The sequence below is a fragment of the Astyanax mexicanus genome, chromosome 13 (assembly GCF_023375975.1).
Source record: "Astyanax mexicanus isolate ESR-SI-001 chromosome 13, AstMex3_surface, whole genome shotgun sequence".
Taxonomy (NCBI): Eukaryota; Metazoa; Chordata; class Actinopteri; order Characiformes; family Acestrorhamphidae; genus Astyanax; species Astyanax mexicanus.
Window position 1 is genome coordinate 25,452,501 of NC_064420.1, and position 27,632 is coordinate 25,480,132.

The window sequence follows — 27,632 nt, forward strand, 5'->3', positions numbered from 1 at the left end:
ACAGAATTACATTCTGTTGGTTTGTTTGTTTGTTTGTTTACTTCAGTCTGTGTTCTAGTGAGTATAATAGTGAGTCATACATTGTCAGAAATCACATAATCGCATCTATTGAAGATGGAGATCCAGAAAATGCAGACGCATTAAGGGTCGTCTTACTCTTTACTACTTACTGTAGCACGTCTTACTTAATTCCTGTTCCGCCTTAAATTTAGCTTAACAAACCTATTGTTTGTTTATTTTGAATATATACTGTATCTCTCTGTATGATGTCTGTAAAACAATGTTGATGGTATGTACATCAATACCGTCGTCTGTCTATGATGGGCACCATTATTAGTTAGCATTTTGCTGTTTGATGGGATTTAGCTATGTTAGCTTCAGAGAGGTTTATGGCTCAGATTGGTACAGAGTGGTACTGTACAGGAATTCGGGGTATGGAGGATCTCCAGCAGGACCACCGGGATCTTACCACACAGCTGGAATTTACTGTATTTATGCAGATGTTGGCACCAAAACACAAAAGCGTTCACTGAAAAGACTAACATGCCATCTCTCTCTCTCTCTCTCTCTCTCTCTCTCTCTCTCTTTCTCTCTCTCTCTCTCTCTTTTGCTCGTGTTCTCTCCCCCTCGCTGTGTGTGTGTGTAGCTGAAGTGTGGTCATCGCTGTAAGGAGTTGTGCCACGCTGGAGAGTGTGAAGAGAACTGCAACCAGAGAGTGAAGGTGAAGTGTCCGTGCAAGAGGATCAAGAAGGTACACACACTCGACACCAGCCAGTTCTAACATTAGGACACAACACATATGCTGAGTTTTATAATTTCTAATTTCTAAAAAATCATAATACCATCCAGTCACACAAAAAAACTAGTGGTGTCAATCGATAAAAAAAATTTAATCCGATTAATCACAACAAAATTCTGTGATTAACTGCGAATAATCGCATTTGTTTTTTGTTTTTTTCAGATGCAAAATTGTATTTTTGATATTTAAATGTAAATAAAAGAATGAATGTAAGAAATCTAAAATTACTGTATATTAGTGGTGTCAATTAAAATAATAGTATATACTTGTATGTTTGAGTGGGGATAAAATCAACGTAGGGTTCTGGAATAAAGAATGCATGATAAATTGGATTGTAAATGCCTCAGCTTGGTTGTCACAGCGTGGGTGTGTGTGTGAGAAAGAGAGGCAGAGAGAGAGAAACAAAGCTCTCTGACCGGGTCTGAGCTGGAAGTTCAGAGCGCGCCATTAAAACGTTAAGCCGGACGACAGATCAGTGTGTTGGGCGGGGCAGATTGCGACAGAAGTAAGGGGTCAAACTTAGTGCCTTAATTAACTTGTGTTAAAAAATTCCAAATTAACAGGATTAGGGTAGGATTTGGGTATTAGTCCCAAAACCATTGTTTATATTGTGTAGTGAACAATTCCAAGACTGTCCGTCACTTAAGTACTTAGTGTACGCCTGCTGCTTTATAATATAAAAACAGTAAAACAATAAAAAACAGTTGGAATTAGACTCTGGAAATTGAAAGATGAGATGTAAATAGACTATGTTGCCATTTAAACATATGGGGAAGAGCAGAGCTGCACATAATACTGCAGCCCTTCGACAGAGGAGCTAGATCTTCTTATATTCAGCCATTATATACAGATTTGTGCAAATCTGTTAATTAATCCAGTGTATGAAGTTTACTGTTGTTACTATGCTGCTGCATTTAACCAAACAGCATTTCTGCTTCTTTTATCACAATCTCTGACTCTGATTCTGAGACTTGTGCTCCATCTAGACTGGTCATTAATAGGCATTAGCTCATTATTATGTCAGACCAAAAAATAATTCTTTATAAACTGGACTTAAAAAACAAGGTAAAATCATTGTTTGGTGATATGTACATTGATACTAAAATTAATCTGTGTGTGCTTGTGTTTGTCATGCAGGAGTTTTCGTGTTCTCGTGCCAGAGAGGAGGCGAGTTTGGTGGTGTGTGATGACACCTGTAGAGAACTACAGAAGAAATTTGCAGAGGTGTTGCACACACACAAACCTACACATACACGCACAGATACACACATACCTATACATAAACAGCATGTTAATACACAGTGGTTGTGATTGAAAGATAATCCAACAAATGCACAGATATGGTTTCTTTCCTGACTCCATATTTAACACCTAGGTAAGAAAATCAATATTTCAGTTAATCAGTTTGGGAATTAATCAGTTTTTTTATAAGAATTTGGCATCTGATATTCGATTGAGTTCCTGAACGGAGCAGCTACCTAGGGACTGGTTGTATCCTTAGGAGGTCACAAGTTTAATTCCTTGTGATGCCACAGCAATCTGTCAGTGACTGGAAACCCCTAGAGATCATAACTGTCTTCTGTCATTGGGTGGGAAGGATGGTCCTCCCTCTCCCCTTCCATTACTCAGCATGTGTAATGCTGTTAGCTGACAGAATAAATAGTTTGCATTCCTTTGCAAGCGTGACAATGTATGTATCTGAAATCCACCTCTGACAAAGTTTGTAAATAGAGCCCACAGGTGATGCTGCTGTCTAAGTGCTGGCTCTGATCTCCTGAGAACAAAAAAAAAATTAACATAAAAAAAAAATAATAATAATAATTGCATTATATTATGTCACAGCTGCTGAGTTATTAAATATACCTGCACAAAAATAAATAATTCTCTGTTGCAGCAGGTGAGCTTTATTTCCATGTTATTAAAAACACATTCTCTTTTTTTCTCACTGACTTCTTTTCTGGACAGGTCTTTTGCCACTTTGAACATATCTGAACAAAAATAAAATAATTCTCTGTTACAGCAGCTGAGCTTTATGACCGAGTTATGAAAAAAAAGTGTTGTCCTCTTTTTTTCTTGCTGACTTATTTTTTTTTGACAGTTCTTTGGCCACTTCAAGGTTCTAAGCCAGGAACACATGCGTGTCAGTGTGCTCTGCAGTCAGTCTTATATGTCTAGGACTGTAGATAATGACTTATATTCCTTAAATATATTTGCAGGTCTGTCAGAAATATGCTTTGCTAAGTTGGAGGTGTTTGCACTTTTCGATCTTTGGTCTGTACAGGTTTTTGATGTGTCCACGAGGATGCCCTGACTGTCACATGTGTATGCAAAATAATTCCATACATCGCTTTGTGTCTGTAGTTTTTCTACAAGCTGAAGTTTGTCTGCAAAATTGCTCGTATTAGCAGCCATGCTATGCATTCTCTTCTGACTGAGAGAGGAAACACAGCTCTTATTTTAAAACACGTTAATTTTTTAGCACCTGTACTAAATAAATAGGGTATTGTACCGTTTTTAACAACGAAGTATCGAGACTTTTTTAGTATCGGTATTTAGTGCAGCACTAGGTCCTCCCTCTCGCTTTCTCTGTCTTCATCCCTTAGCTAGGGACTGTCATAACACACGGGAAGTTACTTAAAGAGGTGGTGGAGCTTCTTCATATCTATCTTCTTCATAGCCTTTAAATCATTTGTTTAATTGCCTTCTTTAGCCAGTGTTGTTATTAGCAAACATTGCTTAGCCATGTAGCTAATGCTAGCAGAAGATCACTAGCATTACGACGCTTGTACATTAAATGTTAATCACCCCACGCAGAGGCTCATACAGCAAAGAGAAAGCGAGAAAGAGAGAGATAATGAGCCCCCTCTGCTGTCGTGGGTATTTTGAGGGGTTTTGAGATGGAAATCGGACACGGGTACTCGACCCGGGTGCACGTAGTTTCAGATTCGGATTAGCAGCCGCTCGGAGAAGAGCCATTATTCCCTGTGCTTGTGTCTCTATGTCTGTAAGGGCTCTTTAATAAGGAGCTGCGCTGATTCTGGTCTGTTGGGGAATTGGAAAAGCGGCATAATAGCATGTAGCTTAGACCTCCTGAACTCCACTAGCTGTGAGGCTACACACACACTCTCACACCCCGAGTGTGTTCCCATGGTAATGGGGTGTAAAATGCACTATTGTCTGATGTGTTTTATGCTCTGCCAGAGGGGTCGTAAAAAGTGGCAGGAGCTATTAGAGGAGCATTAGTGCGGGACACGCAGGAACACACACACACACACACACACACAGAGACTAAACCTTTAGAGCACACCATAGAACTATTTCCAGACGCACACTCACAGAAACCCCCATCAGCACTTTGTATACACCAACAGTTGTGTCGATAATAGCTTAAATTAGTGTATTTGTGTGTGTGTGTGTGTGTTAAGGCTCGTGAGGCTGAGGAGAGAGCAGTAAAAGAGGAAGAAATTAAGAAACAGCAGGTAAGATGAAGAAGCCCCGTCCACAACACAATAGGCTTTTCTGTTGATCTAATGCACAGTTAATGCAGTCATCTAGAACTGTGAACTCTGTTTCTTTGTGCGTCTCCAGGCGGAGCTGGAGGCCTTTGAAAAGCGGCAGAAAGGGAAGCGGAAGAAGAATCGGCGCAACACTGAAGTGGAGGTGGAGGAAGGGTTGTGGCTAAAGTATAAGAAATACCTGCTGGTGCCGGTTTGTGGCGTCCTATTGGCTGTCGGCACATTCTACCTGCTGCAGATCAACTAGAAGACTGGATTAATCCCCATACTTTGACTTGCATACCACACACACACACACACACACATGTGAATGCCTGCAGAAATGGATACCAATGCATGGGTACTAGTATTCAACCCAAATTATTATTATTAATATTAATGTACGAGTCACAGCTTTTCCAACTTAAAGAGTAGCTATGGAGGAACACGCTTGTGGGTGGAGCCTGAAGGTTGTCCTGTTTGCACGCAAACACACACACAAACACCCACACGTATACACAGAATGCATTTAAAGGTGATGTTAAGAGCTACAAAATATAAACACACCTTGTGATTAGAAAGATTCATGCAGGAGTTAATAAGATAAGATGGGGTCTTTCACCTGCTTTAAATAAACCTAAATAATATGCTTCTGTTTGCTGACATGAACATCCTTGTTTATCTAAACACCCACACAGACCCATCTGGAGCTGTAAGCTGTGATTGGTCAGCTCGTCGATATTAAACTCTCATTGTGATTGGTTTGAGGGAGCAGGTTGTATTCTGTGGGGTTAGTATTACAGTATTGATTAACAAGCAAGAGTTCCTGCACCTCTGATCAGATATAAAAGCCTGTTCGTGTGTACTTGTGTGTGTTTGGTAGGGGTGTAATGGTACACGCAGGTTGCAGTTCAGTTTAAGTTCACGGTTAAGTATGGGGACGTGTTAATCCACGACTAACCCAGGTTTATTTTTATTTAATTTGAACACAGAGTAAGAACTGAAAGTGGAGGGGGACAAACAAGACTGCAGTTACCAAAGCCGCACTTCTACACTACTAAAGTTCCCACAATTCCATGCAAATACCATGGTTTAGAGGCCCATGATTCAATGGAATCCATGGATTGCTCACTTGTGAAATAACAAGGGGGTAGCTAACTCATAAGTAAAGCTAAGCTAAGTAAACAAAATTGTAACTTAAAAAGACTTTCTTTTAAAGTCAACAGAGTGCTGGATGTTAATCTACACAGATTTCTTTCCTGAAAACTGTTTATTTGGGTGAGTAAAGCGCTTCCGTTTATTTACAGTAAGCTTAGATTCCCAAATTTCTCCAGCACTAAAGCTGGAGCATTAGCCTTAGCAGCTAACCACTAGTGACAGCGCTATACTGAGGAATCCTGAGTGCTCTGTAAAGCTTGGCGGTTTTTCCCTAGTACCTTGTTTTTAACACAGTAAACAGTCTGACATACTTCCCTCTAAATGACAAAAGATCTAGCGCGGTTAGTGGGTAATGCTTATGCTTCAGGAGTGCTAGCCGGGGTTAGCAGCAGGCTAAAGGTCAATAATTCTCTCCTCTGAACAGCTAAAGAGCTGATGCTTAGCGTGGTAAGCGGGTAATGACAATGCTCTCCAGTACTTCAGCGGGTTCTCAGAATGCAGCTTGCACATGTGTTGTGTTAAAAACTGTTGTGAAACATTTTTTGACGCAGCCACATGCAAATCACAGTCTGTGTAGCTTGAAGCATCTGCATTTACGTCCTTGCATAAAGTATATCTCATGCCTTATAGTACATACTGAGTATTCTCTAAGCATTCACATACAGTAACCCGTAACATTCATACTGTGACAGTTCGAATACATGTACCATTACACCCCTAGTGTTAAGTGCTAATGATGCATTTAAGATGCATTAAGATTTTGATTGAACAAATCCTCCATATACTAAAGGTCACTTATATAGAATACTGTGAAGAACCTGTTCTAGATTACCTGAGTTAATTCAAAAGGCCTTATTGTTTCTGGAGCTTAAAGCTTAGTTTAGCTGTCGTAGATGTTTTGTTGATGCTGATTTAGGCTGATGATGATTTTGAGTTGAATGTTTTTCTCCTTTAAGAACAGGAATCTGTGATTTGAATTCATTATAAATAATAAAGTCACCTTTAATTAAAGGAACATGCTTGTTTTTACTAAACCTCAAAGGAATGTTCATTCTGTTTTCAAGCTGCGCTGTAATTAGGCTTGTGTTGAGTGCGTGCAGTGTCAGAGTAATTACACGATTTCTGACCAAAAATGTAAAAACAGTGTGCTGGAATTAATTTCAGGAATTAATAAAATGTGCATAACATTTGTCATTATTATTTCAACCTCTATTTCTCTCACATAATTAAACAGGTTGTTTCTGTTAACTCACCAATTTAGATCAATATATGTAAATGAGCTCTGTTTTGATTGGCTGTCCTGAGTTTATTCTGAAATTCTACTTATCTTCTCTATATAGAAATAAGTATTGCAGTTCATTAAAACCTATGAACCTATGAGAAGTTTGGTGCAAAAATGTAACAGCTGCTCAGGTGATAATTTGTATTAATAACAGGAGCTGACTAATAAAGCTGCCACCATCATGTTTTAAAGATCATTTTAGCAGCAGTTTATATGTTAGAACCTTTCATTCTTAATAGTGCAGCTCATTTACACATTTCAGTTGAGTTACACTGAATTATCCATTCCACCTTAAACGGTAGCCTACAAACGTTACAATCGGGTTACAGAATGTAAAAGCTGCACAATTTAAGGTAAAACTGATCATTGACATGAATAGCTGGAGAACAAAAACCCAACGCACGCAAGTGCTAGTGTGATAATGTGTTTTAACAATTGAGTTTAAAACTACCATTTTCGAACATCTTCATCCTTTTGAACCAAACAAGCTAATTCTCTTACTGTGCTTATAAGACTAATGTACGTAAATTAGTTGTTATGATTGGCTGTCCTGTGGTGAGGTTCCCTCAAAAGGCAATTTTCTCGAATGTTCCTAATTTTATTTGACTCTTCCGTTCCACCTTAAATACTGCGTCTCGTTTACTAGTCTCAATTGTATTTAATTAGAATTAATTTATTTTTCAGCCATTCTAAAACCTCTTCTTGTAGTGCTGCTTAATCTTATTTGACCTTAAATAGTAGCCTACAGCTGTAATATTCAAGGGCCAGAATGTAGTATCTGTGCCATTTAAGGTGGAACGGATTATTCAGATGAATAAGAGGAAAGTTTTGAAACTCTTTTTTAATATTTGTGTCTTTACGAAACTAATACCACCATGTTTTAAGGATCATTTCACTGTGCCTCTAAAACTGCTGTATATAAATTAACTATGTTCTGACTGGCCTCCTAGTCAGATGCAGTCTCAATTCACACGCACTGTGCGCTTTTGCGTGTGTGTGTGTACACTGGCTCTCGCGCTTGTGGGCGGAGTCACCGGCCCGTTCTTTTTCTGAGCGCGTGAGTCTCGCGCGCGCTTTTGTTTAATACGCTCTTAGCGGCTCGTGCGCGGAACCGAAGCAGCCGGCGGCAGGAAACGCTCACCGGGAGCGAGCGAACGAGCGGGTGCGCGCGTGCGCGCGGCATGAGCGGCTGTTGATGGAGCGCGCGCACAACCCTGAGAAACCGGTAAGAGAAACACGAGTTTATTTGTATGTTAATAACGATACGGTAAAGTTGTGTTTTAATAACGTGGTTAAAGGGGAACTTCGGCCATGTTTCTTTACATTATACTTCTGAACGTCTAAAGCGCCTTCACGAGAAGTTCTTCCAACAAATAGGTTAATAAATACACTGCAGCCAGAGGCACCGTTTTCCTAGTTGGTTTTGAGAAGATTTGGGGTCTAAACGTTTCTAAAACATTATTATCATGAAAAATGGTGGAGGGATGTTGCAGGGTGTTGTAGCAACAAATAGTCCACAAATAATTTTTGAGAAATGTATGTTCAGATTTATTTTCATTTCACAGATTTATTTTCAATATAAAACACAGAAGAATCGTAAGTTTACTGGTTGGTTTGGAATATAAATAATAAAGTATTCAACATTGTTGAAAATTAATGTAAAACGCAATAAATTCCAAAATTAGTTTGAGCTCGGCAAGGTTTTACGTTTTTTAGTGCTTTGCTGCGCTATTTTTTCCCATATTAAGAAGTATGGTATGTGTCTACCTCACTAGCTCTGCCTCCAGCCTTGTTAATTAGAAACTCGTATCCAATTTTATTGTACCACAGTTAGTTATGACCCTGCAATGTAATTTGCTGAGAGGCATTCTATAAGTGCTGTTATCAGTCGGTAATGCACTTTAACCGAAGCTTTCCACGTATTACTCAGCAACATCCAGGTAACCTAGCAAGGATGCAGCGCCTACAATCCAAACAGCCCAGCTACAAACAGAGCAGCAATGGAACAGGTTATTAACACACGCAGAGTGTTTATAACCAAACAAATCATATGTTTGCGTCCTCTTTAACTCAAAATCTTTCAATAAACAGCAATAATCAAACTGTGGTATAATTGCAGTAATACACTCAAGGTTGTTGCTATATAAAAATATATAAAATATATTAAAATTATTTTTTTAAATGTAAAAAAAAAAAATTTTTAAATGTAAAATTGCAATATATATCGCATCCATTTAAATCATAACCCCTGTTTCGTGATGTATCCTATCACCAGGTTCTTTCCAACACACAGCCCTTGCAAAAACGATAATGATTTCTATAGCCCAAGTAATTAAAATTAGTGTATTTAAGTTTAAGTAGTCATGATTGTGCACCATTGTATTCATCTTTTGTTCTATTCTTCACCACTGAAAAAGCAATCCAAGTCAGAGGGAAGCAAATTTTCACCCCAAACTCTAAATCTCTTTTTATCTGTCAGAACCATCTATCTGAAATAGTGTGGCTCATTTACTCATTTCAGTTGTGTTGCATTTAATTTTATAATTACACCTTAAATGTGAGTCTACATATTCAGGTTCCAGCTGCACAATTTAAGATGAAATAGATTAAATAGTTATGAATACATTGTCTGCAGCCTGAGACACTGTTTTACCAAAGTAGTGAAAAGATTTTGGGTATAATACGTGTTTCTAAAAAAGCATATCATTAAAATGGTGGAGGGATACATGCAGGGTGTTATGGCAACAAATAGTCCACAAATAGTCTCCCAACACCAAATTCTACAGAGAATATATAGAAAGTTTCTCTTTCTGCTTTAGTGTGATCTCTAATAGATTATCTGATAGGAGTTTTTGGCACTTTGTGACAAACTGATAACTATAACATGGACTGCAGTACAGTGCACTGAGTACAGTAGCACCAGATTAAAGCCAGAATTATATTGTTAGGCAGAGGAATTTGGAAATTTGTGTGAACTTTTTTAATTGTGCATAGTTGTTTATGTGTCTCCTGCTGTGATTTGGGATTAATTATTTTTTTAATTTGTCTTTATCTTCACCGCAACAGACACATGCACTGTGTTTCTTCCCTCTGTACAGTCTCTATAAATACCCCGAAACCCCTCCGGCTCTCAGGTTCCCCTCAGCCTGCGGAAAGTCTGAAACACAAATACCGGAGTAAAAATAGGAGCTAAACCGCAGGGCCCTGGGTCCTAACACCCCCACAACACACACACAGAGTGAGGTGAAGAGTGTTGGAGCAGCAGACTGTGGTGGGACAGTGTGCCCTGATGAACTGTAAGTGTGTACAGTAATAATGAGGGCAGGTCAGTTTCAGCGCAGCAGTATCGGTCACTCCAGCCCACACCACTCAAAATCAACCTGCACCAAGTCTGCTCAGGTTGCCGGTGTTTATAAGACTTTAAAAGCTGTTTATAACAACTGACATAAAACTTAGCAATAATTATTTTCTTATTGGGTTTATTGAGTTGATAAGGCACTCTGACACCAACTCTGAGATTATTGCAGATTTGTATAGCAGAGTTATAGTAAATTTAGTAATGTATGTGTGAAATAAGATTGAGGAACCCTATATTTCTGTAGTTCTGTAACATTTAAATACAACAGCTTTAAGTAAATCAAGAATAAGAGAGTTTTAGTAATGTAAAATGTATAATGTTATTGGATTTGGTAAATACAATTTGTATAACATATTTAAGTACATCAACTTTAAGTAAATCAAGAATTAGTAAAAAAAAATCAGATTTGTGTATCACATGTTTTTATATGATTGAGTGGCACAGAGGGTTTAATTCTGATTAATCAAATATATTTTTTTAATCGTTTGACACCGTTAGTAATCTGTTGTGTCTGTCACTTTTGGTGATTGAACTCAGTGAGTGAGCAGCCCATAGCCCTCCCCATTGGAGATATGTTCCCAGCACTTGGCATAGTGCATTGGAGTTACAAATTAACAATTTGATCGACACTAAAATTTATAGTTGACAAATTTATAATCAACATTGTTTATTGATGCTCTGTGTGGGTGAATGTCTTTCACCTGTCTGTCACATTTCAATCTGTCTAAAATAAAAAAAAAGAATAACACTTATACTAATACCAATGCAAACATAACACAAAAAGTAATGAAATTTGTGTTTATGAGATTATTTCTTTTTTAAATTCTTATACTATTGGAAAGCCTGTTAATTACCATTTTAAATGGAGACACATTTGTAAGGAAGATGCATTTGTGGGATGTGAAGCAAAGCTAAGAATTTGGTTTGCACCCATGGAAAAAATAAAAAAAAAACTTCTCTTCTATTGCTAAACAGCTAATTCTGCCTTTGATTTCTTTGGTGTTTAAACTGGGGTGTCGTCTTCTTGGGAAGACCACTTCACACCCTACCTCTGACATCCCCCATTTGATGGAAATTGGCCTTCATTTTGGAGATACTGATAGGGCTCACTCCAAATAATGCATTAACTTGGTTTTGCGGAACACTGGTTTGAAGTTGGCCTATCACACGGGCCCTATCCAGATCAGTCAAACATGGCATGATGCTTTTTCTTGGAGCAGACACCGTTCCTCAATCTACGTTCTTGTCTGTACTTGTGTTCTTGTAAACTCAAAAATTGTTATCAGTCGCAGCCCAACTACTATTCCATTTAGAAGTTCACAATTAGCCAAGTTCACTACAGACACCCTGATGTGTTCTTGCTCCTCCCACATTATCAAAGATGCATGGAAGTTGACATGTGTGAACTTCTTAGAGTCTGATAACCCAGAATGCACCTCACAGCAGTATCGGTGGAGGAGATAGAAAAAACCTGTAAGTTATACGTTTTAAAAATAGTACTGCAGTGTTTTTATACAATTTTTAATTATTTTTAGGCGAGGATGTAGAGGTGAACACTTCAAATATGTGGTTTATTGTCAATGTGAAAATGTGCTTCTACGTTTTCGGAAACAACGCGTTCCGTTCCCCTGAGAGGTGCCAATTCCGTGTCCGTGAAAGTATGCTCGCGAGTCCTTTCTTGACAAGTACGGGAGTCCAAGCTAGTGTGCTCCATATTGAGAAACGGCCCTTCTGACCACTGTAGCAGGATCTGTGCTTACAGGTGCTGCCAATCAGGTTCCAATCAGACAGGCAGTATCTGGGGGTACCAGAAGCTCGAAAACAAGTGTCAATATAAACAGCAAATTAAGCGGTTTGGCAATGACAGAGAAGATTTGGCAATTTCTAATTGGCCACAACCCACATACTCAGCTCTGCTGCTCATTCTACAAATACATGTTCCTTGCAAATGTGGTTCCATTTAAAAGCTAAATTAACCTGCTTTCACTTGGTATATGATTTATTGACAAAAAGCTTTGTTACCTTAAAGAAATAATCTGCCAAACACAAATCTTCTTACTTTTTTAGTAAACTAAGAAGATTTTTTCTGCACCGCGCATGCTCATTACCAGGCCCCGCCCCCGTTTCTTTAAGAATGCTGTGCGCGCGCTGTTCGCTCCTCAGTCTTGGTGCTGCTCGGAGGAGCGCGAGCGGAGCGAGAGCCGGTGTGTGAGAGAGAAAGAGACCCGGGATGCCGGAGAGCGGGCTTTAGCGCGCGACCCTACAGACCCTACAGCACGCGCATCCAGGTATCAGTTTTAGGAGAGAGGAGAGAAAAGGGAACGAGCTTTTAGCTTTAAAGTAGCGTTAGTTTAAAAAATAGCTTTTTTTAAAACTCCGTTTAAGTGCTGTATGTCTGCACGTGATCGTGATTACACACTGAGAAAAATAAGTACAGATTTGTACTTAAAACGGTACAAAGCTTGTCGCTGAGTCTGTACCTTATATTGAGGTACAATAGAGTACCTTTTTTAGTGAAAGTCTTTTTCTGTTTTTTGTGTCAGTAAATTTTATAAAGATAAACATTATCATCAACTGAATATGTGTCAAGAACTTAGTGATACAAAAATGTCTGGCTTTCAAATAAAAAATGTATAATTAAAATATATATTGTTTATTAGTGCAGTGATACAGAATGCCAAATGTACCTTTTGGCTGGATAAATGGTACAAATCCATTTTGTACTTCAGAAGGAACACATCTGACCCTGTGAAGATCCTTTGAGGGTACAAATATGAAAAGTGTACCTTTCAGTACAAGAAAGAACTAATATCGTACCACTGCTTTTAATGTGTCATTACAGTGTTATTACAGCAGTGTTATAATGATGTCTTGATTTAATTGAAATTTATATGGACCCCTTAATCTGGTAAATCTCAGCCTTCCAGACTCTTTTTAGGTTTTGTAGCTAGTTGTTCTTCTTGTGTTGTTATCTATCTTGTCAGTGTGTTAGCCCTGTGTATTAGAGCGTTAAATCTTTTATTGTTGTTATTTTTGGTGTAAGGTTACACCTTTCATTATTGATTTGGTATTTCTCATTCAGTACTGTTACCAATTTTTTGTTCTTGCACTAGTTACCTGCGCAGAGTTGTGCTACTGTTTTTGGAGTTGTTACATTACTAGTTGTTGTTATTCTTGCTGTGTCATTACGCGTTTTGTTGTTGTAGTGTTATTTTTATTTTTTTGCTGTGCAGTGGTACTCCCTTTACTTCTTACATGTTGTCTTATTGCTTTTGTCATTGTTGTTTTACTTCTTCTGTTGTTATTCTTGGTGTGGCGTTACACATTTGTCGTTGTTGTTACATCTCTTCCTGTGCAATGTTACTCCCTTTACTTTTCTCATGGGGTGTTACTGCATTTGCCATTGTTGTGTTACTTTTACTCTGCAGTGTTAGTTCTTCTACTGTTTTTGTTACTAATCGGGTCATTATTGTGTTACTGTTTTAGTAGTTGTTAAATTAATTTTGTATTTTTATTATTCTTAGTGTTACATTTCACCTTTTGTCATTGTTGTGTTACTTGTAGTAGTGTACTACAGTGATATAAAAAGGTTTGGGCACCCCTGATAATTTTCATGATTTTCTTTTATAACTCATTGGTTGTTAAGATTAGAGCAGCAATTTCAGTTAAATATATTATATAGCAGATGAACACAGTAATATTTGAGAAGTGAAATTAAGTTTATAGGATTTACAGAAAGTGTGCAATAATTCTTTCAACTAAATTAGGCAGTTGCATAAATTTGGGCACCCCAACAGAAAAAGTACATAAATATTTAGTAGATCCTCATTTAGCAGAAATAACAGCTTCTAAACGCTTACTATAGCTTCTGTTACGTTCCCAATTAAAGGTGTTGTGGTCTAGGGTGAATCAGGAAGTAAACAAAAATAAAAATTGATTGAATAAAGGGACTGGAAGCAGAGATTTAGAAGAAAAGAGAAAACCAGGGATTTTACTGGATGTTTTACATAATTACAAAAGTGTACAATTACACAAATAGCAAATGAAAGATACAAAAAAAAAAACAAGCGTATAACAAAAAAAATATTAATAATAATAATAATAATAATAATAATAATAATAATAATAAATCAATAAGCCGTTTCTTCAAACCAAAATGCCTAAGGTGGACTGTGGACGGTGCCAAAGGAAAGAAAATAATACAAGTGCTAAACTACCTAACCCAAAACTAAACTAAACCAAAAATACAATAGTGGCACCCGCCCCTTACCTGGTGTGTCTAGACATTGTGTTACCTACGTGATGAATAATGTGAAGGGCCCAACTTATCTGTCCACCAAAGTGCAACAGAGTGGAGGGTGAGGGAGGGAGAACACTCAGACAAACACCTCACTCTCACAGAAACAAACTACCTACTCCACTTTCAGCCAAACTCACAACTACTCACAACTATTCTCAGGAAACACAGAAACAGACAGAAACAGCTTAAATAATCACAGCTCTCGCAAACACAGGTCTTTCCTCTCAGCTCTCATCTCCCGACTGACGCGACTGAGCTGCGTTATATTTGAAAAGGCCCGCCCCATCCGGTCAGAACATGCAGGTCATTGGCGGGTGAAGATCCAGCGGGGAAGATCTATTGGGCGGCCAGAAGACGCTCCTCCTACTGGGTCCTCCCACCAGACCTAATCAGCCAATCAGAGACAGGGAAAGAGCGAGAGACAGACAGAGAGAGAGAAACGGGGAGAAAGAGAGAAAAACACTTTCTACGTGCATATGCACGTAACACGCCCCCCCTAAAAAGAGCAACACAGTTTGCGATCAGTTACATCAAAAAAAAAATGTTTTTCGTCAGTACTTCATTTAAACAACAACACCAAGAGAGTGTTAAAAAAAACTATGATACACGAGAAAGTGCATCAGCCACAACATTATCGACACCTTTTTTGTGTCGAATCTCCAGCTGGTAATCCTGTAGTAGAAGAGCCCACCGCATCAGTCTCTGATTCTGATTGAACATCCTGGACAGAAAAACTAATGGGTTATGGTCAGTAAACACAACCACAGGAAAAGAAGAACCCCCAACATAAACTTCAAAATGCTGTACTGCTAGAATCAGGGCTAGTGCCTCTTTCTCTATGGTGGAATAATTGCGTTGGTGCTTGTTAAATTTGTGGGAATAATAACAAGTGGGATGAAGGATGCCATCTGGATCTTCTTGAAGAAGAACTGCCCCAGCGCCCACATCACTAGCATCTACCTCCAGCAAAAATGGCTTACTAAAATCAGGAGCCAAAAGTATAGGGGCTTCGGTTAACAAAACCTTCACACTAGTGAAAGCGTGTTCACAAGCAGGTGACCAAACAAAATCCACTTTAGGACTCAGGAGCTTAGTAAGAGGTTCTACCACATCTGAGAAGTTTCTGCAAAAACGTCTGTAGTAGCCTGCCATGCCAAGAAACCGACGCAAACTACGCCTAGTCTTTGGTGCTGGGAACACATGAATTGCAGCAACTTTTGCCGCCAGAGGGCGCACTTGACCCTTCCCAACCTCCATACCAAGGTATGAAACAGTAGCCTGGGCAAACACACATTTAGCTAAGTTCAGTGTCAGAGAAGCATACTTCAATCGGTTAAAAACCTCTCGCAAGGTGGAGACATGAGAGGGCCAATCATGATTGTAAAGTACAGCATCGTCTAAATAAGCGGAGCAGTGTGGGACATCACCTAAAACAGTGTTAATTAGCCGCTGAAACGTAGCCGGAGCGTTTTTAAAACCGAACGCCATTACAGTGTACTGTAGGAAATGATCAGGTGTAACGAACGCTGATATCTCCGACGCTTCTGGGGACAAAGGAACCTGCCAATATCCTTTCAGTAAGTCAAGCTTTGTCACAAATTTAGCAGAACCAATGTTATCTATACAGTCATCCATTCGTGGCAATGGATAGGAATCTGGGACTGTAACAGCATTAACCTTTCTGTAGTCGGTACAGAACCTAAAGGTACCATCAGGTTTAGGGATAATTAAACATGGCGAGCTCCAAGGACTCACACTAGGTTTTGCAAAGCCATGTTCCAACAAATATTCTACCTCAGTTTTCATCAGTTCTCTCTTTTTTGCATTAGCACGATATGGGTGCTGCTTAATCGGGCGTTCAAAGGTCACCTTTATGTCGTGAGATAACACAGATGTTTGTGAAGGGATATCATTAAACAGCTCAGGGAACTCCTCAACTAAAGAGAGAATGTCTTCTCTTTGACTTTGAGTTAGGTGGCTTAAACTCGTGGGTAGCTCACTTACTGCTTGAGAGTTAGGGACGCGAGCAGTAACAATGCTGGAGGAACGCAACTGCGACGAGTCATCGTCGTCTGACACGTCTTCTGTAGCAGCAACCAAAACCGGCTTCGTGGCATCAGCTGTACTTTCCCTGGTGAGATACAGCTTCAGCATGTTAACATGGCAAACACGAGAACTTTTCCTTCTATCAGGCGTATTAATGAGATAGTTTGTGTCACTTAACTTTTTTTTTACAGAATAAGGACCTGAGAAGCGAGCAGAAAGAGAGGAGCCAGGAACAGGCAGGAGAGCGAGCACCTGATCCCCTGGATTAAAACTGCGTGATACAGCGCGTTTGTCATGGACTTTTTTCATTCGCTCCTGGGACGACTGTAAAGTCTCCCTTGCTATTTCCCAAGCCTTGTGCAACCTCTCACGGAACGAACTCACATACTCCAAAACTGATTTGGGCTGAACAGCATTGCTGATCTCCATAAGTGATTCCTGCATTACTTTCAAGGGACCACGCAACGTGTGAGCAAACACCAGCTCTGCAGGGCTAAACATTAAAGATTCTTGTACAGCTTCCCGCAAAGCGAACAACATCATTGGAACACCCTCGTCCCACTGTTTACCCGTTTCAAAACAAAATTTTCTCAAAGCTGCTTTGAGTGACTGGTGAAAGCGCTCGAGAGCCCCTTGCGACTCAGGACGATAGGGAGAGGAAACAACGTGCTGCACGTTTAGAGTTTTCATGACCTGACTAAAAACTTTCGACATGAAATTTGTCCCTTGATCTGTTTGTATAATTTTCGGCAGCCCAAAGGTAGAGAAAAACTTGATCAGAGCACGAATAATCACTGGCGCTGTAATTTTTCTGAGGGGAATCGCCTCAGGAAAGCGCGTAGCTGTGCACATAATTGTCAAAAGAAACTCATTACCCATTTTAGACTTTGGCAACGGACCAACACAGTCTACCAGCACCCTCTCAAAAGGTTCTGTCATAACGGGAATTGGACAAAGAGGAGCTGGGGGAACCACCTGATTAGGCTTCCCTGTGCACTGACACACATGACAAGTACGGCAATACTCCACAACATCTTGCTTAAGTGATGGCCAAAAAAAATATTTCAGAACACGGTTGTACGTCTTGGTTATCCCTAAGTGTCCCGACCACGGCGCATCATGAGCTATGCTTAATATGTGTCTTCTATAAGCAAGGGGGACGATAACCTGGTAGTATGTGTGGAGCTCGGGGTTTTTGTGCGCGCTCCATTTACGCATCAAAAGTCCGTTGTCAAGATAACACACAGTCCTGTCTGAATCACTATTATCCTCAACAGCCTTCTCAAAATATTTTCTTAAAGACGGATCGTCTTTCTGAGCCTTCATAAGTGACTCCCGACTAAGACCACAATCCAGTAACTCACTTAGCTCAACTTTCTGTTTCGCAAGGAAACCCTCAGCTAAGAGTGCATCAGCGACCTCATCCGTTACATCACGAGCTAAAAAGGTATCAGACAGCTCAACATCTCCAAACTTGCGCGCCTGGGCGCGAGTAACCACACAAGCAGGGAAAACATTAGGTTCTTCTCTCTCGCACACATCAGAACTACATAAAACGGGCGAATCTAAAATCTCTAAAATTGGGAACACTTTCCCACCAGCGAGATCATTGCCCAGAATTACGGTAATGCCATCCACGGGTAACGCATCACATACAGCAAACCTGAACAGTCCAGAAAGCAGATCAGAAGACAGACACACAGTGTGCAACGGCAGTTTCACATACTCATTGCCCAAGCCTTTACAGACAGCATATGACCCACAAAAAGAATCCATTCCAAACAGCAAAGTTTTTGCTAAAATAAGGGACTGCGCAGCACCAGTATCTCTCAAGATGTTAACCGGGACCGCAGGTTCACCTGCCTTTAAGCTAACTTCACCACGTGAAATGAATGGGCTATAACACGAGTCCGGTAAAGAGCTAACATACTCACTCACCAGTACAGAGCTACGATCCACAAGAGCTACAGGCTTAGCTGGTCCATCAACACGCTTACTCCCCATCTTTTTCTTAAGGGCAAGGCAGTTACCAGCTATGTGACCTATTTTGTGGCAATAATAACATTCTCTGTCGACATGAGAGCGCGGCGGAGAACCAGCACCGCGAACAACTTTAGCTCCCCCACCAGAAACGTTTACAGCCTGCGGAGCGACAGGTTTAAAAGTCTGCTTATGGGTCAGAACAAACTCATCTGCAAAAACGGCAGCCTGAGATACAGTTGGCACCGTACGTTCATTTAAGTACACTACTACTCGTTCTGGTAGACAATTTTTAAACTCCTCTAGGAGGATTAACTCACGCAGAGAATTAAAACTGTCAACCTTACAAGCGCTGCACCACTTATCAAAAAGGACCGACTTTTCTCTGATAAACTCTACGTGCGTTTGAGATGCTTGTTTACGGAGGCTCCTAAAGTGCTGTCTATAAGCCTCGGGGACTAATTCATAAGCACGCATAATAGCAGCCTTAACTACATCATATTGAAGACTATCTTCAAGAGAAAGAGCTGAACAAACCTCCTGAGCCTTCCCAGCTAACTTACACTGGAGTAAGAGAGTCCAAACCTCTTTTGGCCATCCCAACATAACAGCGAGCCTCTCAAAAACGCCAAAATAGGTGTCTACTTCTGATTCTCTGAAAGGAGGAACCAGGGCCACATATTTACTGATATCAAACAACGGAGAAGATGACACAGCGGGGGTGGAGCTTAAGCTAGACTGCACAGTGGGGGTGGAGCCTACGGTGGACGGGACTGGGTTAGACGGGGCAGCAACGCTCGCAGCGCTTGCTTGAGCGAGCGCGAGTGGCTGACTGAGCTGGACTGAGGCGAGTTCCCTCGTCTTCAAATCCAGCTCGCGGAGCCGTATCTCACGCTCATTCTCCAACTCCAACTTACGAACGGCCAACCGAAACTCGTGGTCAAGCTGACGCGCCTCAGTTCTCTCCTTCACCTCCAACTGGAGACGAGCTAGGCGAAAGTCAAAAGGACCCTCCGCCTCGGAGGGCGGGGATTCAGGGTCATAGGGAGGAAGAACAGCCCTTACCTCACTTTCTGCCGCCGCTGACGGAGTTACCGGTTCATCTGGCCCGTCCGAGCTGTCCAGAACTCCCAAGTGCGGGAGGCCCTCGTCAACCACTGCGCTAACCTCCACAGAAGAGGACGCCTCACCAGTAGTGTCTGCCACGGGCTGTACAGAAACCAAACCCACATCAATTAAATATTGTGTCACTAAATTCCGAATGTCTTTCTTAAACATTGCTCTGGTAACAGTAAGTTTAAAGTGGCCAGCTATTTGAAGCAACTCATCCTTTTTGCAAGACTCTAAAACAGCTAAACTAGGGGACTCAAGGAAAGCCTGCACATCAAAGGAACCCATCTTACAAAAAAAAAGTACCAAAAATCAACAAATGTCCAAAAAAAAAACTACCTCTTACACAAAATCACCCTACTTCCAGCGACATTTAATACAGTATTCAATACAAGAGATGAAATATGTAAAAAAAAAATTAATCAATATTAATCAATCAATTAAGAATTAATTAATTAATAGCCAATCAATTAATTTATCCCGGACGAGCCCCCAATTGTTACGTTCCCAATTAAAGGTGTTGTGGTCTAGGGTGAATCAGGAAGTAAACAAAAATAAAAATTGATTGAATAAAGGGACTGGAAGCAGAGATTTAGAAGAAAAGAGAAAACCAGGGATTTTACTGGATGTTTTACATAATTACAAAAGTGTACAATTACACAAATAGCAAATGAAAGATACAAAAAAAAAACAAGCGTATAACAAAAAAAATATTAATAATAATAATAATAATAATAATAATAATAATAATAATAATAAATCAATAAGCCGTTTCTTCAAACCAAAATGCCTAAGGTGGACTGTGGACGGTGCCAAAGGAAAGAAAATAATACAAGTGCTAAACTACCTAACCCAAAACTAAACTAAACCGAAAATACAATAGTGGCACCCGCCCCTTACCTGGTGTGTCTAGACATTGTGTTACCTACGTGATGAATAATGTGAAGGGCCCAACTTATCTGTCCACCAAAGTGCAACAGAGTGGAGGGTGAGGGAGGGAGAACACTCAGACAAACACCTCACTCTCACAGAAACAAACTACCTACTCCACTTTAGGCCAAACTCACAACTACTCACAACTATTCTCAGGAAACACAGAAACAGACAGAAACAGCTTAAATAATCACAGCTCTCGCAAACACAGGTCTTTCCTCTCAGCTCTCATCTCCCGACTGACGCGACTGAGCTGCGTTATATTTGAAAAGGCCCGCCCCATCCGGTCAGAACATGCAGGTCATTGGCGGGTGAAGATCCAGCGGGGAAGATCTATTGGGCGGCCAGACGACGCTCCTCCTACTGGGTCCTCCCACCAGACCTAATCAGCCAATCAGAGACAGGGAAAGAGCGAGAGACAGACAGAGAGAGAGAAACGGGGAGAAAGAGAGAAAAACACTTTCTACGTGCATATGCACGTAACAGCTTCCAATGAGAGCTTTGCTTCTGCTTGAAGATATTTTGTACCATTCTTCTTTACAAAACATCTCCAGTTCAGTCAGGTTTGATGGTTTGTAAGCATGAACAGCCCGCTTTAAATCACACCACAGATTATCAGTAATATTCAGGTCTGGGGACTGAGATGATAATTCCAGAACATTGTACTTGTTCCTCTGCATGAATACTTTAGTAGATTTTGAGCAGTGTTTAAGGTCGTTTACTTGTTGTAGTATCCAGCCACGGCTTTCTCAACTTTCTCACTGATTCTTGAACATTGTTTCCAAGAATCTGCTGCTTGACTGAAATCCATGCTAATCTCACCTGCACACATTCTGTAAATCCTATAAACTTCATTTCATTTCTCAAATATCACTGTGTCTGTCTGCTGTATTATATATTTAACTAAAATTGTTACTGTGTTGTATGATATATTGAACACCTACTGTGCAGTGCTACTCCTTTCCTTTTTTTGCTGTTGTGTTACTTGTCTTGTCATTGTTGTGTTACAGCTTTTAATGCAGTTGATGTATAGTGGGATTTTGGTTGTGTACTGGTTGTGTTGTGGGTCTTGTTCTGAGAGGAATGTGTGTTTAGATGTTTATCAGTTTAAATAGTGGGGAAGGTCTTTGAAGCAGAACGTAGTGTAGCATAAAGTGTAGTTCTGACCGCTGCTGGAGCGTGGGAGAAAGTTCAGATTGACTGTTGATCAGAGCTGGAGAAACTGTTCCATTCTGTATTAAAAAGCAGTTTGGAGTCTGGGTTTCCAGTTGTGTTCCGGCATCTCCGGTTCTCATTTCACCTTTGGGTGAGAGCTTTGGTTTAGGAAAACATCAACAGACTAACAGAACACAGGTACTTGGGTAAGAGAGGTGTTCTTATCTCAGAACCTACGAATGAAAGAAACTGCCTGAATCTTTTTTGCATTCTGAAAAGAAACAACTCAGCTTTCATCAAAAACAAAGACTGCATTGAGTTTAGCTGCACTTTGATCCCTCTGAACATAATTCAACCTTCTTCTGAACATCAGATGAAAGATCTCCACTCTGAAGGTTTAGCCTTCAGTACAAAGAGAAGTGTGTGTTTAATAGAGCACTTAGAGCTGGATAAATACAACGTGTCACTGACTGAGCTGAGGGTGGTAGAGTTGCCATTGATGGAGCTGAGTTTAGGACTGCTGGTGGGAGGGAGTCTACAGCAGTAGGGTTGATGTTGACAGAGCTGACAGTGTAAGTGTTGGTGTTAAAAAAGCTGACTGAACTGATAGTTGAAGTGTTAATTCTGCCAGAGCAGATAGTGGCAACATTTTTTGCTGATAGTGACATTGCTGGTTTTGATGGAGCTAAGAATGGCAGTGTTAGTTGTTGACAGAGCTGACAGTGGTAGTGTTGGTTTCACAGAATTAGCAGTTGTATTATTGTTGTTTACAGAGGTGATGGTGGTAGTATTAGTTTAAAAGAAGCAGAGAGTGGTAGTGTTGGTATTGACAGAGCTGTTAGTGGTAGTGTTGGTGCTGGCTGTGTCATTGTTGGTGTTGATGGAGCTGACAGTGGTAGCTTTGGAGTTGACAGAGCTGATGGTGGTAGTGTTGTTAAAAAAGCTGCTGATTGTGGTAGTGTTGGTGTTGACAGAGTTGATGGTGGTAGTGTTGTTGAAGCTGATATTGGTAGTGTTGTTCAAGAAGCTGATAGTGTGGTGTTGTTGAAGAAGCTGATAGTGGAAGTGTTGTTAATAGAGTTAACAGTGGTAGTATTTATGTAAATGGAGCTGAGGGTGTAAATGTTTTGACACTGGTAGTATTGGTGTTGATATCACTGTAAAACCCGATAAGTTGACCGATTACCTAATAAATTTTAAGTTCATGTAATATAATTTTTAAGTACAGTGTATTACTGCAGCTCAGTAAATGATGTTTGTTCTACAGCCAACAACACAAAGATCAAGCATTTAATCCTAATATGTGTTCTACAAGTTTACCTAACCTAGCCTGGGCGGAATCACTACACACTGATGGTGAGTGTCAGAAACTGGGGTACGCAGTATGCAAATAGATTGTGACAGAAGCCAATGGAAAAGGGGCTGCCAATGGCAACAGACTAAACTCAAAGATCTCTGTTTGAGTGTATATGTGCCCCCAAATGTTCAACAAACTCAAAATAGTTGAGTATTGTTTAGAAATCTCCAATGTTATGTAAAACAGACTTAATTTACTTCTGGGTTTACAGTGTAGAGATACTGAAGTATCAGTAGAAGAAGCTGATAGTCGTAGTGTTGTTGAAGAAGGTGGTAGTGGTAGTGTTGGTGTTAATGGAGCTAACAGTGGAAGTGTTGGTGTTGACAGAGCTGATATTGATATTGTTGTTGAAGAAGATAATAGTGGTAGTGTTGTTGAAGAAGCTGATAGTGGTAGTATTGTTGTTGACAGATTTGATGGAGCTGACGGTGGTAGCATTAGTTGTTAAGAAGCTGACAGTGGAAGCTTTGGTATTACCAGAGCTGACAGTGGTAGTTCCGGTGTTCACAGAGCTGATTGTGGTTGTGTTGGTGTTTACAGAGCTGACAGCAGTAGTGTTAGCGTTGACAGAGCTGATAGTGGTAGTTTTGGTGTTGAAGAGGCTGATGGTGGTAGTGTTAGTTGTGATGGAGATGATAGTGGTGATGTTGGTGTTGACTAAACAGCTGCTGCTGTTGGTGAAATTGATGATGTTCATAACTGATCATGGTAGTGATGGTGTTGATAGAGCTGGTCATGTTGGTGTTGACGGAGCTGAGAGTGGTAGTTTGTATTGATGGAGCTGACAGTTGTAGAGTTGGTGTTGATTGAGCTGATGGTGGTAATGTTGTTGCTGTTGGTGAAATTGATGATATTCAAAGCTTATGGTAGCAAGGAAGGTTATTTAAAAGAAACTGGTAATGATTGTGTTGGTGCTCACTGAGATGATATGGCATTTTTGGTGTTGGAAGTGCTGTTGACAGTAATGTTGGCGTGACGGATCTGACAGGGTGTTAGTGTTGTTGAATGTGGTTGTGTTGGTATGTACGCAGCTTACAGTAGCGTTGGTTTTATTATTTTACAGAAATGATGAAGCTAAAAAAGAGGTGTTGGAGTTGATGGTAGCATGGAAACAGACTGATCTGACTGATCTGACAGTGTTTTGCTTTCCCGCAGGTGTCCGGCGCGGAGGTGCAGGTGTGTGTGATGGGGGACGCGTGTGTGTACAAGCTGGGCTCTGTAAAGCACCTGCGACTCCTGCTGCTCATCTTTCTGCCTTGTGTGTGTGGCCTCGTATGCCTGCTCACCCTGCTGCTCGCGTTCACAGGTAATACACACACACACACACACACACACATTATTGATACACCTTTCAGTGGCCGCTCTCTTGGGACATTCATTACAAACGCACACATGTGCAGCATATTCCAGATGTCCAGGGAACACTGTGTGTGTGTGTGTGCATGAAAGAGGCCAGTTATTTTGCAGGTAGGTTTATGAATAGCAGTGTGTGGTATAAGTGCACACACACACACTCCTCTTTCCAATGCTGGGGTGTTCAGTGTAGGAGTTTGGAACATGAATAGGACGAGTTTGATTTAGCTTAAAGACCTCACACTAGTGTGTATGTGTGTGTGTGTGCATGTCTTCTGGCCTGCTGGGAGGAGGATTGAATGAGGGATGAGACAAACGAGTGTTAAATAAGAGGCACTGACGCATGTTTCCTGCGGTGTGTGTCATCCTTCTTTCTGCCTTCCGTTCCTCAAATCCTCCCACTCTACTGGAAACACACACACACACACACACTGGCTTGTTTTTTATATAGCTTCACCTAAGTGGGGTTACAGATATATCATATGTATGGAGGATTTCTGTGTCCTGCTGAGAGGATTTAATTGGACTCCGATACAAGACTCCAAAAGTATTGGATGAAGCACCATCATTCCAGAGAACATAGTTCCTTTTATAAGCCTTTTATAAGGCTTTATAACCTTCTAGTCCACACCTGACATTAGGTATAGCGCCATCAGGTTCATGTTTATCTTCTCTAGAGAGCCCTAATCTAGTGGCTGTGTGTGTGTGTCCAGTTGCAGCAATGTGTCAGCAATGGGTGCAACAAAAAAAAACTGAACATTTGGGCGTATAGTATAGTTTACTTTTTATCTTTCATATTATTATATTTAAGTAATTTGGGAGGATTTCTGATATATTATTAAATAATAACTGACATATTTTATATATATGTTCATGGGAACCAATACCAGTTTCTGTTTCATTACCTTTGGCATGTCTATGTGTAAGTACCTGTATGTACTAATAAAATATCCTATATGTATTATCCTACATATGTAAATCTCATTTAATAATAATAATAATTCAAACATAAGTCCAGAATGTAACTAAATGCACATATGTTCTGTCCATCTAAGTGTGTGTGTGTGTGTGTGTGTGTGTGTTAGATCCAGATGGTGTGTGTTGGGGTGTTTTGCTCTGCTGTTTAAATCTGTCCCTTTAGCGAAATGACTCACTGAGTTATTATTATGTAATAAATAAATAATTACTGCAAATAATCATTTTTGAGAATGTGACTCTTTCATTCAGTCTTGATGAAACACACACACACACACATGCACACATTGCAGGATGAGTTGTCCTTGTCAGTGTATATGTGTGTGTTCTGATGAGTGTGATTTACTTTGTGTAAATCTTTTCTAGTGATCTTCTGAATTTAACTGATTATTTGGAAAAGTTTGGACAGTATTAATGATGTTAAAAACAGTGCTGAGTTTGCTCCATATACATTTATTCCTAAATTTCAGGTCTGCTTTCCGAAAAAGTTTGGACAGAGACAATTTATGGCTGTTAATTATGGGAAAAACTAAATAGTTATCTTTTCCTAAACAGGTGATTGTAATCATGTCCACAAAAGGACTTACATGTCCATAGAGTTTTTGTAGAACAAAGATGAGCAGAGGATCGCCACTTTGATATAAATATGATTATTTATAAATAAATAAATAAATAATAAATAAAATGATTGAAATAAAAAAAAAGTTCCTCAAAGAAAGACTAGAAGAGATTTGCATATTGCTCTTTTTGCAGTATATTATATTATTAAACACTGAAAAGCCTCAGATGATGCTGCATGAAGAACTGATAGCTGAACCAGACGGTACAAAACAAAAGTCTTACATTAACCATGTATTTAAGTTCCATTGGTTGGTTCTTCGCACAGTGTAAACATGTATTGTGGTCAGACAAATCAGATTGGAGCACTTTTTGGAATAAATGGATGTTGTGCTGGCCAAAAATATAAAGGACCATTTAGGCTGTATCACAAGTCCATTATGTGGTATGGTTATGGTATGGTATGCAGAAATGTACATATGATGCATTTTTTCAGGTCTGTCTGAATTTTTAAACAAGAAAATGCAAAACCACATTTCGTCACATTACAAAGGCATGTCTGAAAGAAGAAGGAACTGGTTCTGGATTGGCTTGCCAGCAGTACTGACTTGTCCTCAAAAGAGAATGTGTGGATAATTCTGAAACAATCAATACAACAGCCATATAAATTTTCACACTTTAAGACATGTTTGCAGAAATAATGGGTCAAAAAATAAAACAAACTATTTATTCCTATTGTATTCTTAGTACAAAACGTCTTTTAGTTTGAATGGCATCATTACAAAAGTAGTAAATGCTTTACAGTCCCAGCATTTTTGGAATATATTGCAGGCCTGAATACAGAAATAAAATGAACAAATATATGTAATGTGTTGGGTTCATACTGTCTGCAGTGAAATCATATTTAAAGTAAATGTAAGAAACACTGTTATTTCCACAATAGTGTCCCAATTTCTTTCAGTTTGGGATGTGCAAATCTAAAAGTGCTGCACTGTTTCTAAATTGTTTCCAGGAATAATCGGGAATGGCCTGCTGGACTCTGGTGACTCCGCCCACTTCCCCAATGTGGATGTCTCTATGGCAACCCTCGTCCCCCTCATGGCCTTTACTACAAGTTGGACTTCTGTTGTCAATGGGACCATGGCCACAGCACCTGTCGCCACAACTACCTTTCAGTCAGATTCTCCATCTAGTGACCTGTGGACTCCTGACTCTTCATCATCTTCATCCTTATCATCATCTTCATCATCATCATCGTCATCATCATCACCATCCTTAGTACAGCCCACACCTACGCCAACATCTGATTGGCTGATGACTTTCTCCACCATAAACTTACTAGGAACCCTCTCCAGCCCGACTAGTCCAAGCCCTCAGCCAGGTAAGCTTACATTGAATGGCTTAATGGGAATTTATCAGAATAAAGAAAATGTTTGCTAGGGATGCATAGAATACCTGGCAACCAAAAATATTTGGCAAATTAAAAATATTAGGGAAAAATGTTATTTAAACAAAACACTTTCTGTGTTCGGCTGAATTATATAAAAGGCTGAATAATTTTCACAAAAAGTTCATATTGCATTGTTTCCTCTAACATTAAATTTTTTGGCAAATCAAATGTGGCTAAAGTAGCATCGCCTGAGGTAAATGTATGATTAGAACAGCACAGCTGAAATAAATTCATGATTGAAGTAACACCGCCGTGGTAAATGCATATCACTTTTTTGTATGTCTGCTGGGATTTGACTGGGATTTGGCTTCGGCCAAATGTTTA

The 27,632-nt window shown here is 39.9% G+C and overlaps 2 protein-coding genes across 2 annotated transcripts in view; both read left to right on the forward strand.

Annotated features, from left to right (window-relative positions):
• Nucleotides 1–6,462, forward strand: part of nfxl1 (nuclear transcription factor, X-box binding-like 1) — a 32,266-nt gene extending 25,804 nt beyond the window's left edge. The window contains exons 20-23 of the mRNA XM_022677482.2: nucleotides 647–751; nucleotides 1,937–2,023; nucleotides 4,225–4,278; nucleotides 4,388–6,462. Coding sequence (XP_022533203.2) covers nucleotides 647–751; nucleotides 1,937–2,023; nucleotides 4,225–4,278; nucleotides 4,388–4,561 — 420 coding nt within the window. The 3' untranslated portion in view covers nucleotides 4,562–6,462. The remainder of the gene's footprint in view (nucleotides 1–646; nucleotides 752–1,936; nucleotides 2,024–4,224; nucleotides 4,279–4,387) is intronic.
• Nucleotides 6,463–7,822: 1,360 nt separating this feature from the next.
• Nucleotides 7,823–27,632, forward strand: part of corin (corin, serine peptidase) — a 49,302-nt gene continuing 29,492 nt past the window's right edge. The window contains exons 1-3 of the mRNA XM_022677478.2: nucleotides 7,823–7,958; nucleotides 24,128–24,278; nucleotides 26,871–27,239. Of these exons, the coding sequence (XP_022533199.2) occupies nucleotides 7,929–7,958; nucleotides 24,128–24,278; nucleotides 26,871–27,239 (550 nt within the window). The 5' untranslated portion in view covers nucleotides 7,823–7,928. The remainder of the gene's footprint in view (nucleotides 7,959–24,127; nucleotides 24,279–26,870; nucleotides 27,240–27,632) is intronic.